The sequence below is a fragment of the Balaenoptera ricei genome, chromosome 1 (assembly GCF_028023285.1).
Source record: "Balaenoptera ricei isolate mBalRic1 chromosome 1, mBalRic1.hap2, whole genome shotgun sequence".
Taxonomy (NCBI): domain Eukaryota; kingdom Metazoa; phylum Chordata; class Mammalia; order Artiodactyla; family Balaenopteridae; genus Balaenoptera; species Balaenoptera ricei.
In genome coordinates, this window is record NC_082639.1 from 111,779,613 (window position 1) to 111,792,266 (window position 12,654).

Here is a 12,654-nt window from a genome sequence, read left to right on the forward strand (position 1 = left end):
TCAACACGCCCAGAGGAAAAACACGTCTTCGTCTTCAGAGACCCTGCTAGGACTATCTCTGCCACACTCTGGACTCATCACAAACTGGCTCAAGCACCATTTCCTTCTCCAAGCCCATCCCAGAACCCCTTCCACGGGGGACCACTTGAGCCTTTCCTTAAGATGGCTTCACCCAGAGAGGGCATCTTTTTCTAATTCACATAAAGGCAACTTAATGAGCTCACAACCGCTTTGTTAGGGTGCATCCACCATTTTGTGGACCCTCCCACCAGCTCCCCTGGCCTGGTGAGTCACTGAGTCACTCCCAGAGGTAACGGTGAGAAAACCCTCTGGAGGCTGATGCAGCACCAAGCAGAGGAGGAAACGGAAATCATTGGGAAGCCAGGACACAGGGATAGATTTAACCAAAAAAAAAAATTTATTGTACAATTACCCACCACTAGACAGGCCAGCTAGAGGGTGTCTCCACCTTCCCAATTTATTTTCAGCCCCGGAGGATGTCATTGTAGATCATGGCCAAGGCCCCCAGGAAGGTGACATATTCTTGGAAGTTCACCACCTGGTCCTTGTTCCGGTCCAGGTCGTCCATCAGTTTTGCAATTTCAGCATCCTGCAGCTTCTAACGTGTTAGAATGGGAAATCCAGACTCAATGGTTGTGAGACCTTGGGTTCTCTGCCTTTCCCCCTCCCAGGCAGCCCTCTCTCATACAAATGGCTCTGTGCTCACTTGTCACCAAAGATCCAAGCCCACTTTGGGTTCACTTGGCTTTACTTCTCCTCTGTTCCTCACTCAGGAGGAGTGAATACCAGGCTACGAGTTTCCCCAGCTCCTCGGGGGTGTGGACCAATGGTCCAGTAAGGCACATGGTCTAGGGCCCCAGAATGTGGGTAAGCCTGAGTCATGCACCTGGCACCTCACCCTCTCCGGATCCTGCTTCTAAAGGGCAAGAGGTGGGGAGAGGGGGCCTGGGGAGGTTCACTCACCGCCCCAATGGTGAGCTCCTTCTGGATCAGCTCCTTCAGTTCACTCTTGCTCAGGGTGTTCTTGTCGCCCTCCTGACAGGAGTACTTGTGGAAGATGGTCACCAGGAGGCCAATAGCCTGATCCAGAGGGCACGCCATGGCTGAAGGCTGGGCTCAGAGCTGAGGGCAGAAAGGCTGGTCAACGCCCTGGGCAGCAGGGCCTTCTCACTCACCCATACCCCCCCAACTCCCTTTGACTACCCGTGCCAAACCACTAAGTGTCAGATGACATCAGGAGACAGCCCAGGGCTTGTAGGGGAGGGAGAGGGCAGAGTCTAGGGCCAAGAGGTGAGTGCCCTACAGAGGACCAGAGCAGAGGTGGTTCAAGAATTCTAAGGGACAAATAGGACCACAGCTGAGAACTCTCTTCCAGGGGTTCCAAGAAAAGTTGGGGAGTATGCTGTGAGTGAGGGTGGAGGCTGCACACCCAGCCCTACACACACACAGCCTCACAGGGACACACTCTGTGGCACGGACACACCCCGCGACACACTCTCCCAGCCCCAGAAGGGCCACTGCGGGGAGCCGCCCCACCGGATGCCTTAGCCCGGGGCCAGCCCGGCCGCTCCCGCCTCTCCCTGCCGGCCCCAGTCTGGATGCAGGCGGACTAACCCGGGGCGGGCCGGCCCCGAAGGACGGGGGCTGCCCTGCCTAGCGAGCACTCACCGCGGCTGCAGCGACGCGAGAAGGAGCGGCCGAGGGGGATGGCTGTGTGGCCAGCCCGCCAGCCTTATAGCGGCGCTTCCGGGAGGCCGGCCGCCCGCTGCCCGCCAGCGCCCCACCCTGCCCGCCCTTTACACAACGTCCCAGCCCCAAAACTTTCCACGCCTCCTGCCCCGGGGCTGTTCGGGGCTCCGCGGGGCGGGGGCGCCGAGGGGAGACGGCGGCCAGCCCGGTGACCTCGAGCTCCCTCCGAATCTCCAAAACTCAGTTTGCCCCCCATCGCGATGTGACAAGGCAAGGGTAGGAGGCGGAGAGCCGGGCAGTGTCAGAGTGTGTGTGTCTGTGTGTGTAGGGGGAAGGGGGTGGAGAAGGGTGCCCCTCCCCGGCGCCGGGGGGAACGGGGGCGAGCCCTAGATGAAGGACGGGGAGCAGCCAGTGGTCTACAGGATACGATTTAAAGGACGTCTAGGACACACATCCCCCCAGGGAAAATAAATTCCTACCACCACCCTCGATCCCTTCCCCCATCCCCCCACCTGAATTCCACCCGCAGCCTCTTGCCCATTAAAGTGCACACACACACCAGAGTCGAGCCCTGTAAGCGTCATTAGTTATTTACCCTCCAATGCAAAGTCTGTCAGATCCTCTCCTAAGAAAGGATTTTGATACCGGGAGGGAGGTGGGGAGAGCAGAAAGCCCTGGATCCCAGAGATGACGGTAGGGCTTGTTGCTGAGGGGGAAACAGAGGAGAGGGAAAGGGGGCCGGCATGGAGATCAAGGCCAGACTCCCCCTTCTTACCAGTGTCGTCAGGGGGGCCTCCTGTGAGCTGGTGACAAGTCAGAGTGGCCTGTCCACCACTGCCCTCGGGGACCGCATCCCAGCCACCCCCAGTGTCCTCACTCTCAAAGCACTTTCCCCCTTAGCTTTCTCTGCGCATTTGCAGCATTCGCTGGAGGCAAGCAAAAGCCTGGCCCCACTTCCTCATTTTACTGGAGGGCAAAACTAAGCCTGGATAAGATTAGTCACGTCCGCACTGAAGAACAGGAAGTGGGGTGGAAACCCAGAACCCGAACACCCAGAGGCTGCCCACCCACTTAAGGAGAAGCTCTGCCTGGTCCCACCCCACCCCCAGCCAAGGTGGACAAGAATGTTCCAAACCAGCCCTGGACACCTGGAATCAAAAATCTTTATTTCCTCTGCTGGAAGGGAAGGCTGAAGCAGGGTCCATCTGGGAGGGAGGGGAAGGCAAGGGGCCACGGAGGGTCTGTGAGAGGAGCTGCAGGGGCCAGGAGCCAGGGCCCAGTCATTGGTTGTCCGCCAGGAAGAAGTCGTTGTAGGCCACGCACAGCGTGGTCAGGAACACCGAGTACTCCTTTTTTTGTTGTTTTTTTGGGTTTTTTTTTTTTATAAATTTATTTATTCATTTATTTTTGGCTGCGTTGGGTCTTCATTGCTGTGCGCGGGCGTTCTCTAGTTGCGGTGAGCGGGGGCTACTCTTCGTTGTGGTGCGCGGGCTTCTTATTGCAGTGGCTCCTCTTGTTGCGGAGCACGGGCTCTAGGCGCGCAGGCTTCAGTAGTTGTGGCACATGGGCTCAGTAGTTGTGGCTCGCGGGCTCTAGAGTGCAGGCTCAATAGTTGTGGCGCCCAGGCTTAGTTGCTCCGTGGCATGTGGGATCTTCCCGGACCAGGATTCAAACCCGTGTCCCCTGCATTGGCAGGAGGATTCTTAACCACTGCGCCACCAGGGAAGTCTCCGAATACTGCTTGAAGTCCATCTCCTGGTCGCTGTGCTTGTCCAAGCTCTTCATCAGGTCATCGATGCTGCTCTCCTTCATCTTCTTCGAGGGCCCAGGTAGAGAGACAGGTCAGCCACCCCTCCCAGCCCTGCCCTGACCCCTGGGAAGGCAGCCTCAGGCTGATCCCCATCTGAGTCAGCAATGGAGCATCTCAACCCCCAGAGTCTCCCCCCAGGCCACACCCAGCACAGGGCGCCACCAAGCAGAGCTCAGTGACCTGACTCCTGAATCGGAATAAATTACAAGAGGAAGGCTAATGCAGCCCCCCTTCCCCTCGACACTTTCTACCACCCAAAGAAATAATAAGCTAGATTTCATACAACACCTAACAGAAACGGCTTGGTGACTATGTGGCACTAAGCGAGATCCAAGCCTTATTCCGTCCCTGCAGGACAGCTGTATGGAGCAAGTGCCTGGCACCCAGTCCTCTTCCTTGTCTGGTCCCCTGCCCAACCAGCCCAGCTCCACCAAGAGGATGGAGACAGCGCCCTCAGAGGGAACAGGAAGAAAATACAGACACATCCTGCCCTCTCCCCTTCACTGCCCTCACCTCCAGCTTTGCCACAGGAGACAGGACTTCGGGACATACAGAGATGGAAACAGACTCTCTGTGACGCCACCCTTGTCCCCAGTCTGGGCTCCTGTTATAGCCAGGCCCTCCCCAGGGCCTCTGTCCCCATGTAGTTAACCCTGCTGGACCCATGGCCCCTCCCTCTGCCCTCATTAACTCCAGAATGCAGAGAGCTTGGCAGGAAGGCCAGAGGGGAGGCCTGGTGACACCCACGGCTGCTTTGGTCCCCTGTCCACAGGGACGCACTAGGTAGAGCTTCTCTCTGGGGAGCCCCACTAGGGTTCAAGATGCGACAGGAGAGGTCCCCAGGCTGATTTTAAAGGAACGAAGGAGGTTGATACATGGGCCTGGGCTGGAATTCCAGCCTCTCACTAGCTGGGTGTCCACAGACAAGTCATATAACATATCTGAGCCTCAATTTTTTTTAACTGTAATAATAACATAATGACTACCTCAAAGGCCTTTCCCTTTGTCAGTTGCCTCCCTCCCACCATCTCCATCTGGTAAGAATCAGTTCTTCCCCCTTCCAAACTGTGTTCACAAACTAGTAGAATGATCCTTTTGGTTCCTGTGTCAGCACCAGCTGAGAGCCCCAGACGTGCCAGGCACGTGGAGGAGAACCAGGCGGGGGCCCTGCCCTTGAGCTGTGCACAGCTGACCTGGACCCCTGAATCACCTCACCCACCCCCACTCCATCCCTCGCACAGTCTCCACAGCTGTGAGAGCCCTGCCTCAACATGGAAGTTTCCTTGATCTCCTTCTCTAAACCTTCGTGCAGGCTGAGGTCCACCCTCCAGACACTGCCCTTCTCCGTTCCCAGTGAGACCTGACTCATCCCCAGGCGTGGCCCAAGATGGTCACCCTCTTCCTTGGGTCTCTGTCTGTACCCTTTGGCCATCCTGTCCTTGCTGAGACTAGTTGTACCCTGCGGGTAGGTGTGTATCGCCTCACGCTGGGCCTCCCACCTCATGCTGGGAAGCCCCCGGGGGTGGCATCAGTGCTTCCTCTTTTTTTCCCTCCCCTCCCCCACGGTGCCCACGGAGCCCTGGGACTCTGGGGTGCAGGGGAGGGACCGACTCCTACCTCACCAAGACACAGGTCTTTCTTGATCAGCTCCTTCAGCTGCTTCCTACTCAGAGTCAGTTTGCTGCCCTCTCTCCCTGAATATTTATGGAAAGTGGTGACCATAGTGGTCAGAGCCTTCTCCAAAGAAGTCTCCAACATGTGTGTGCAGTTCTGGAGGCCGAAGGGAGAGGAAAAGATCCCATTGCTCAGGAAGCTGGACCTTCTGCTTCCCCCCATCACTAGCCCACCTCCAAGCCTCTCCCTCAAGGACCAGCTACTGGAACCCACGATGAGATCAAAATCTACCAAGTGGACCCCAGTGTCTCAGGACAGGTTGTAGTGAGAACCAAGGCAAACTTGGAACAGCCGGAGCAGTGAGACTGACCAGGCTGGAAGGAGGCTGCACGCTTTTCTGCTTAGGAGATGTTGAAAAAGGGGTCTAGGGACAGAGGGGTGACAAGATGGCCTCCCCAAAAGAAGAACTGGTGACGGATGGTGGAGCCAATGAAGGGTCAGGATTTTCTCCCTGCCCGATCCATCTTGGGCACTCATTTTCCAGAGGCTGCCCACACCCAAGTCACCCTCCTTGGCCCGGGTCCCTGAATCACCTAATATAAGGGAGTGTCCCATTATAGAAGTGGGGCACAGGGCAAAGAGAGAGTCCAGGGGTTGGAGGAGGCTGGGGCTAGAACTGGAAGATAAGATCTCAACAGGAAGTCGGGGAGGGGTGCCAGGACTTGTCCAGCTGGTCACCAGCCTCTGGCCCAGAGAACTGTACATACAGACCAGCCACGAGGCAGTGAAGGGGGTGGGCCTATTGAAACCTCCAGAGTCATTCTGAGAGCTGGATCCAGAGGTTGGGTCTGAATGCGGCCCTCCAGTCCATCAGCACAGCCACACCCACCCAAGAGAAGAAGCAGCTGGAGCTCCTGTGACTCAGACTTGGAAACCACTTCCCCCTTAGGCAGGAAGGAGCCAACACCCAAGAACCTGGGGGCTACAGGTAAATCTGTGTTGAGTCCTGAGCAAGGAAAGGAGGAAGAAGCTGCTGCCTCTTACCTACAGACCAAAGCCCACCTGACGATTCTTGAACTGGACCTGAAATTCATCTCTTACCACCCCAAACCCTCAGCCTCTCCCCACTGTCAGGAGACTCAACCAGGACCACAGTGGAAGGCGAGGCCTCTGGGCATCTGCAGCAGCATCCTGGCTGGTTCTGATCCCCACCTCCACCCCCAGGGCCACTTCTCAGGAAATCCCCATAGCCACGATTCCAAATACTCTGCTCTCTTCTCCCCAAACACATGCCCACTCATCGGGCCCGGCCTTCCTTGGCGGAGGTCACCAGAGCTAGTCACCCTCTGGCCTCATCGCCCAGCTTGCCCCACCATATAAATGAGCGGGGAGATGAGAAGGAAAGACTCACCAAGGAAGGAGAGAGCCAGAGAACTCACACAGCAGAAGCAGGCTCCCTCCCGCTGCTCTCTGACTTTAATTCCCTTGCTCCAGTCCCCAGGAAACCAGGGGAGAGAGAAGGCCAATAAGAAGGGGCCGGAGACAAGGAGGCCCAGGTCAGAGCCTCCTGGGACACAGATGGGGAGAAACCCCCTCTGCCAATCTCACCTTCCTTTTTTCCAAACAGATGGGACGGGGGGCACACTGAGTTTACCATGGCACACACATCTTCAGTCCTGGAAGCTTTGTCTTCCCAACCAAAAATCAGAACTCACAATCTGGTGGGTCAGCAGCCAGGGTCCCTGGAAAGAAGATTCAGGAGGTACGGGACAAATGCAGAGTGTCCACCCATACCCTAGGCCACTCTCCACATTGGGGCCCTCCCACCCACTCCAAAAGCAGGACAGACATCTCAAGATGGGAATCAGTAGGGGAAGATGTTTCCTGCCAAAGGCATAGTCAAGGTCGTTAGGAAGTATGGAGCCTAAGATTTTTTAAAGGCTTTTCAATGAATGATTTCTTCTAAGCCTCACTCATCACCACGGGAAAGAATTGTCAGAGGCTCTTGGAATGGAGAACTGAGAATCGGGGACTGAGGCGGAGATCAGGGAAGGCTAGGGCTGGATGATGGGGTAGAGGCTGTGGACTGTGGGGAACAGGTTCAGGGTGCAGAAATGACCAGGGTGGGGATCAGGGAGAGTTGCCTGTATCCCAGGAGAGACTCAGACGTTGTTCTACCACCAACCAGTCCAAGTATGAGAACAGAATGGAGTTAGGGGCTTAGCACCTATTGCTGCTGCAGCCCCACCCTAGCCTGCCTGGATGCTCCCCGCTGGCCCCCACTCCACTCCCACCCCCAGCTGCCAAGGTAGAGAGGCAGCAGGGACTGGTCGCTAAGCAACAGGAGTTTCCGAAGTTGGGAGTGATGCAGGAGGAGGCCCAGGGGAGGGCACTCCATGGAAGATGGGCAGACTGGGGCTGGGGGGAGGGAGAAGGGGGAAGTGGCAAACTCTTTCCTGGATCAAAATTCTACCCAAGTCTCTGTAGTCACACTCTGAGGGAACATCTGAGTCACCTACCCCACTCCTCTGAAACTTGAGACAAAAACACAACGTGATGAGAAGGAAACGGGAAAGCTAGAAAAGTCAAGGGAACAAGACCTTCCCTGCCTCTGGACCTGCCCTCTACTCACCTCTTCCTTGAAGGTCCCTGTACCACCCAGGCATGACCTGGAAACTAACCACAGTCCCACCCATTGCAGGCTAGAACTGCTGGCCTTCAACCTAAGGAGAACTAATACCATGCCTGATATTTTCTGGGGGGGAAAAAAAATCTCAACTTCATTTATCAGATCCCTATGCCTGGAATTTTGTCTCCAAAACTATGGTCACCTCCCACCACCTCCCTCCCTCCCACCCCAGCCACTATCCTCCCCTCATCCCTCCCAAGATCCTTTGTCCTCCTCTGTTGGAGCATGACTGCTAACTGGTAATGAATCCCATCCTAGGGCCCCTGGGACAGAGATGGGAGTTAGGGAAGGAGGATTTTCTCATGCTGCGGCCAACAGCCTGCTCTTCCTCCACATCACCTCCCTGATCTGACTGTGGAATGGTAGGATTCATCCATCCCTGGGCTTTGAAGCCAGGGCACTGGAAGGGGTGGCAGGCAGGACCTGGGCCGTAAATGTCAGGACTGAGCCTTCCTCCCCATCCCACTCTGGCCTCACTACTTCCTCCCCATGACTCAGCCCTTTCCCCACCACCCCCAGGGCACCCACACTCCATTCCAGACCCCAACCAGGAGCAGATGTGATCTTCAATCCCATCCCAGCCTCAGTCAGAGGTCCTGCCAAGAGGCAAGGTTGGGGAGGTGGGATGGGTGAGTGCACTGGCTAAGATCCTACCGTTCCAAGCCTCTGGGGGTCCCTTTCCCTGCCTTCAGCTCCATCCAGAGTCAACTCTGTCCCCCACACATGTGCACAGTCACCCACATCCGTCTCCCACCTTCTCTGGTCTGCTCTCCACTTGCCACAAAACCGCAGCTCAACTCCCAGTGCCCCCAGAGTCTCAGACCATCAGCCTCATAGCTTTCAAGAATCTTTATTGAACTTGTTTAGTATCGTGCTCACATCTGGAGGAGCCAGTGCGAGGCGCTGTGCCCACCGCCAACAGGGAAGACCCCAGCTGGCAGGCCCCGGCCCCACATCTGAGGAGACTTCATTTCTTCCGGGGTTGCTTATCGGGGAAGCCTTCGAAGAACTCGTTGCACATCATGGCGATGCAGGACAAGAAGACGCAGTACTCCTGGAAGTCCACCTCGTTGTCCTTGTTGCTGTCCAGGTTGCTCATCAGCTTCTGGAATGCAGCTTCATCTGTCCTTTTCTGCGGGAAGAAGAGGCTGCGGGTAGAAACCAGAAGTCGGGGGGGCAGGGCGGGCGTGCGGGTGGCCAGAGCTAGGACTAGACCAGGTTTGCACCTCCAGATGGGAGCCCAGGAAGGCTTAGCCACTCCTTGGGGGGCCCAGCTTTGGACCTCTAGCCCTGGGGGCTAGGCTAGGGCTGGAGGAAGGCCACCCCTCAGACAAAGAAGTCTTGAGTACCTGGGTACAACTGGATAAAGGGGACCACAGCATCTTCTGCCAAGGTCATTTTAAGAATCCAGTTAGACAATGGTCATGAAAGCACTGTATAAACTGCATAAAGGTTGATACAGATGGCATCTGTGATTGCTCGGGGGAAGTCTGTAGGTGTATGAGGGTCTCCATAACTGTGTCTTCACATCCACAAGCCAAATGGAAAGTCAAAAATGGTTTGGGGTTGGGGGGATAAATTAGTAATATGGGATTAACAGATACACACTACTATATATAAAATAGATAAGCAACAAGGATTTACTGTATAACATAGGGAACTATATTCAAAATATTGTAATAACCTGTAATGGAAAAGAATCTGAAAAAATATATATGTGTATATATAACTGAATCACTTTGCTGTACACCTGAAACTAACACAACATTGTAAATTAACTACACTTCAATTTAAAAAAAAAAAAAAGAAGACACAATTTTCATACAATCGTAAAAAAAAAAATGGTTCATTGCTGTAGTGATGGCAAGTGTCGGAACGTCCTGGCTCACGGATCTCGGCTTTATACACTGACTACCTTGAGAAGTTACTTAGCCTCTCTGAGCTTCAGTTTACCTCCAGTTAAGTTGTGCAAAGCACCTGGCAGAGTCTGAGCCGTAGCCTACCGGCTCGTTCTCAGCCATCTTTCTGCAGAGAGCCAGGACGTGAGCAGCGGGTGCTCGCTGTGCTTGCACCCCACGCAGACAGAGCCAGCTCTCTGCCCCCACTTCCCCGTCTCAGCAAGATGGCTGATCGACTGCTATAGATGCCAGCTGTAGCCAATGCTTCGCAGAAAACAGGTGCTTCCCAAGCAGTATCACTCACCCCCAAGAAGCTGGGCAGCTCCCGGGTCAACAGCTCCTTTAGCTCAGACTTGTTGAGCTTGAACTTGTCACCCTCCTTGCCTGAGTACTTGTGGAAGGTGGACACCATCACATCGAGGGCCTTCTCCAGGGGGCACGCCATGGCGGCAGTCAGGATCTGGAGGCAGGGTCACAGAGACACCCAAATTTTCCCCATCCCACCCCCGGCTATGTATTCAGAATGCCCACCCTAATCCCATCCCTCGGGGAGCACTTGGTGAGACTCTGCTCCCACCATAGAGGCAGCCCAAAAAGTGGGGTTCGGCTCCTGGCAGGTGGGTGTGCACAATGGGAAATCCATGCTTGAGGCAGCGAACCCCTGCAGGGCCCGGGGCACAGGCTCTGGGTTTCAGGCAGCCAATTCCACAAGAGTGCTTTCTTCACCCCTCATTCGGTCCATTCACTCCCACGCTCAGTCCACAGCAGCCCCACCCCAGCCCATTCTTCTCCCTCCCAGCGTTGGGCTGGGCGAGGCTGCTGGAAGCCTGCCCAGGGCCCTGTAGCGGAAAAAAACAGTGGCCTAGCGCCTAGCTTGGGGAGGGGCAGGGTGAGGTGGCAGAGGCACAGATGCAGGAGGGATGGGGAGGCCACCCTCCCTTGGGCCAGGCTGCTGCGTGCAGGGCAGAGCCTCCTAGGACACAACCAGACAAAAGCCCGCAGTCGCCTTCTGCCTTCACTGTGCTTCCTACACCCTGTGAGTGTGCACGCACAGGCTAGGGCAACCCAGCAAACACAAGCCAACATGCATACCCACCAGTCACACGCACCCCAAAACATACTACAGCAACAACGCGTGCTAGCCCCAGCATCACAGGACGGCTCAGATAGCTCCCACCCAGCCACCTGCACACTTTTTGTTTTTTCTCTCTCTTGCATGCACACACACGTGCACGTGCACACACACACATCCCGCCCCAGAGCCTCCACATAGGAATCTCACATCTGGACCCCCTTAGCACATCTGGCCCCCACCAGCCTCCCCTTCTCCTGCCCCAGCCTCGGCCTGACACCCCTTGCACACCCCTTGCGTGCCAGTCAGGCGACCACAACTCACCAGGCCAAGAGAGGAGAAGTGCTGAGGAGAGAGGGTTGGAGAGAGAGGAAGAGTGGGGGAAGCCCAGCAGTCTGACCTATTTATACCCCTGGCCAGGCCCTGCCCATGGCAGGGGATGGGGGAGAGCGGGAGACAGCCCTCCTATCATGGGCCAATGTGGTAAACACTACGGGCCCCCTCCACCAGCCCAGCCTGGAAACCCAGCTTGACCTGCTGTGGGCAGGCACAGATGGACAATGGGAGAGCCCCAGTGGGCACAGGCAGGGGCCTCAGTGGGTGGGTGTGCGCAGCTCAGCTTGAGTTTTAAGGAGCTGGGGGAAGGGCAGGCTGTGCCCAGGGCATGAGGGACAGGGAGGGAGTGGTCCCACTGGGCAGCCGGCATAGAGGAAAGGGGATTCAGGGGTGGTGGGTGACAGGTGGGAGGTTGTCCTGGAAAGGGGTTGCCCAGGGACACAGGGAGGGGACCCCAGGTTCAGTGCTGGGGACAGCTCACACTACCCTTCTCCCCTCCTAAGGGGGCTTTCTACCATGCTGAGTGAGGCCCAGGACAGGAGCTGGGGGGTCTGGGGGGGAGGAACAGGCTAACACCCAAAGGAGGCGTTGGGACCCCCACAGACACATCCGTGGAGAAGGGACCACTCCTGAGGGAGTGATGGAATGGGGAGGGGGTGTCAGGCCTCGGGTCTCAGAGATGGACTGAAGGGACGAAGAGCACATGGGAAAGAGGAGGGTGTCAGGAGAGGGATTTAGGGGGCGTCAGGAATGAAGAGGGCAGGTTGCGGTGGAAAGTTAGCCGTGATACGGCACAGAATGGGGGAGGCAGGGGTCAGGAGAACCTCTCAGGGTAGGGTATGGACTCAGGGATTGAGGGAGGGTCAGGAGAGGGGGTGTGAAGCCCCTCGGGTGGCTGTGGCTTCAGGGAGGGGGTCGGCCTGCAGGTCTCCCCTTCCCCCTCCAATGTAGGGCATTCCCTACATCAGGGAGAAACACCCTAGTCGGACCTCAGAAACCCTAATCCTATTAGCACTGCACTCTGGGCTCCCACAGCCCCAGGCAGGGAACAGACCCACCCCCTCCACTACGGCCCTCCCCTCCCCTCAGAACATCCTGTCCAGTGGACTGAGTTCTGTCCCTTCTCACCCTCCTTGACAGCCCAAGGGAGCTTCTTTTTTTAAAAAACAATATTTATTTACTTATTTATTTATTTAGGCTGCGCCGGGTCTTAGTTGCGGCACGCAGGATCTAGTTTCCCGACCAGGGATCAAACCTAGGGCCCCTGCATTGGGGGTGCAGAGTCTTAACCATTGGACCACCAAGGAAGTCCCCAAGGGAGCTTCTCCTTCAGAGACCCCCCAGAGAGAGAGAGAGACCCCCACACACACCAGCCTCCCATGGACATTGTCCCCGTGTTGATCCCCCCGCCTCCTGCAGGACGTTAAGACCATTTCATTTCCGCGAGGTCTGAAACTGCCCTCAGCCTCCTGTCCTCCAGTGGAAAAGGCCAGAGGGGAGTGAAGCCTCAGTGGGACTCTGTTCC

At 56.3% G+C, this 12,654-nt stretch overlaps 4 protein-coding genes across 6 annotated transcripts in view; all 4 read right to left on the bottom strand.

Moving 5' to 3' along the window:
* The window catches only part of S100A8 (S100 calcium binding protein A8), a 148,151-nt gene that overhangs the window by 93,037 nt on the left and 42,460 nt on the right, over nt 1–12,654 (bottom strand). The window lies entirely within an intron of this gene.
* S100A6 (S100 calcium binding protein A6) lies at nt 396–2,604 on the bottom strand. 2 transcript variants are annotated; one of them, XM_059931973.1, is made up of 3 exons: nt 2,486–2,604; nt 985–1,143; nt 396–619 (listed from the first exon to the last, which is right to left on the bottom strand). In XM_059931973.1, exons 2-3 carry the CDS (start codon nt 1,120–1,122, stop codon nt 485–487), a joined length of 273 nt encoding a protein of 90 aa, XP_059787956.1. In that variant the 5' UTR covers nt 1,123–1,143; nt 2,486–2,604; the 3' UTR covers nt 396–484. The 2 variants fall into 2 exon arrangements, with proteins under 2 accessions (XP_059787956.1, XP_059787949.1); XM_059931966.1 differs by lacking the exon at nt 2,486–2,604 and adding an exon at nt 1,690–1,799.
* S100A5 (S100 calcium binding protein A5) lies at nt 2,864–6,985 on the bottom strand. Its single transcript, XM_059921736.1, is given in 6 exon segments — nt 2,864–3,059; nt 3,430–3,522; nt 5,138–5,278; nt 5,280–5,393; nt 6,850–6,876; nt 6,962–6,985. Coding segments are annotated over 6 exon segments (468 nt in total). The 3' UTR covers nt 2,864–2,990.
* On the bottom strand, nt 8,658–11,218 carry S100A4 (S100 calcium binding protein A4). 2 transcript variants are annotated; one of them, XM_059931954.1, is made up of 3 exons: nt 11,118–11,218; nt 10,026–10,181; nt 8,658–8,955 (listed from the first exon to the last, which is right to left on the bottom strand). In XM_059931954.1, exons 2-3 carry the CDS (start codon nt 10,164–10,166, stop codon nt 8,791–8,793), a joined length of 306 nt encoding a protein of 101 aa, XP_059787937.1. In that variant the 5' UTR covers nt 10,167–10,181; nt 11,118–11,218; the 3' UTR covers nt 8,658–8,790. The 2 variants fall into 2 exon arrangements, with proteins under 2 accessions (XP_059787937.1, XP_059787928.1); XM_059931945.1 differs by lacking the exon at nt 11,118–11,218 and adding an exon at nt 10,299–10,475.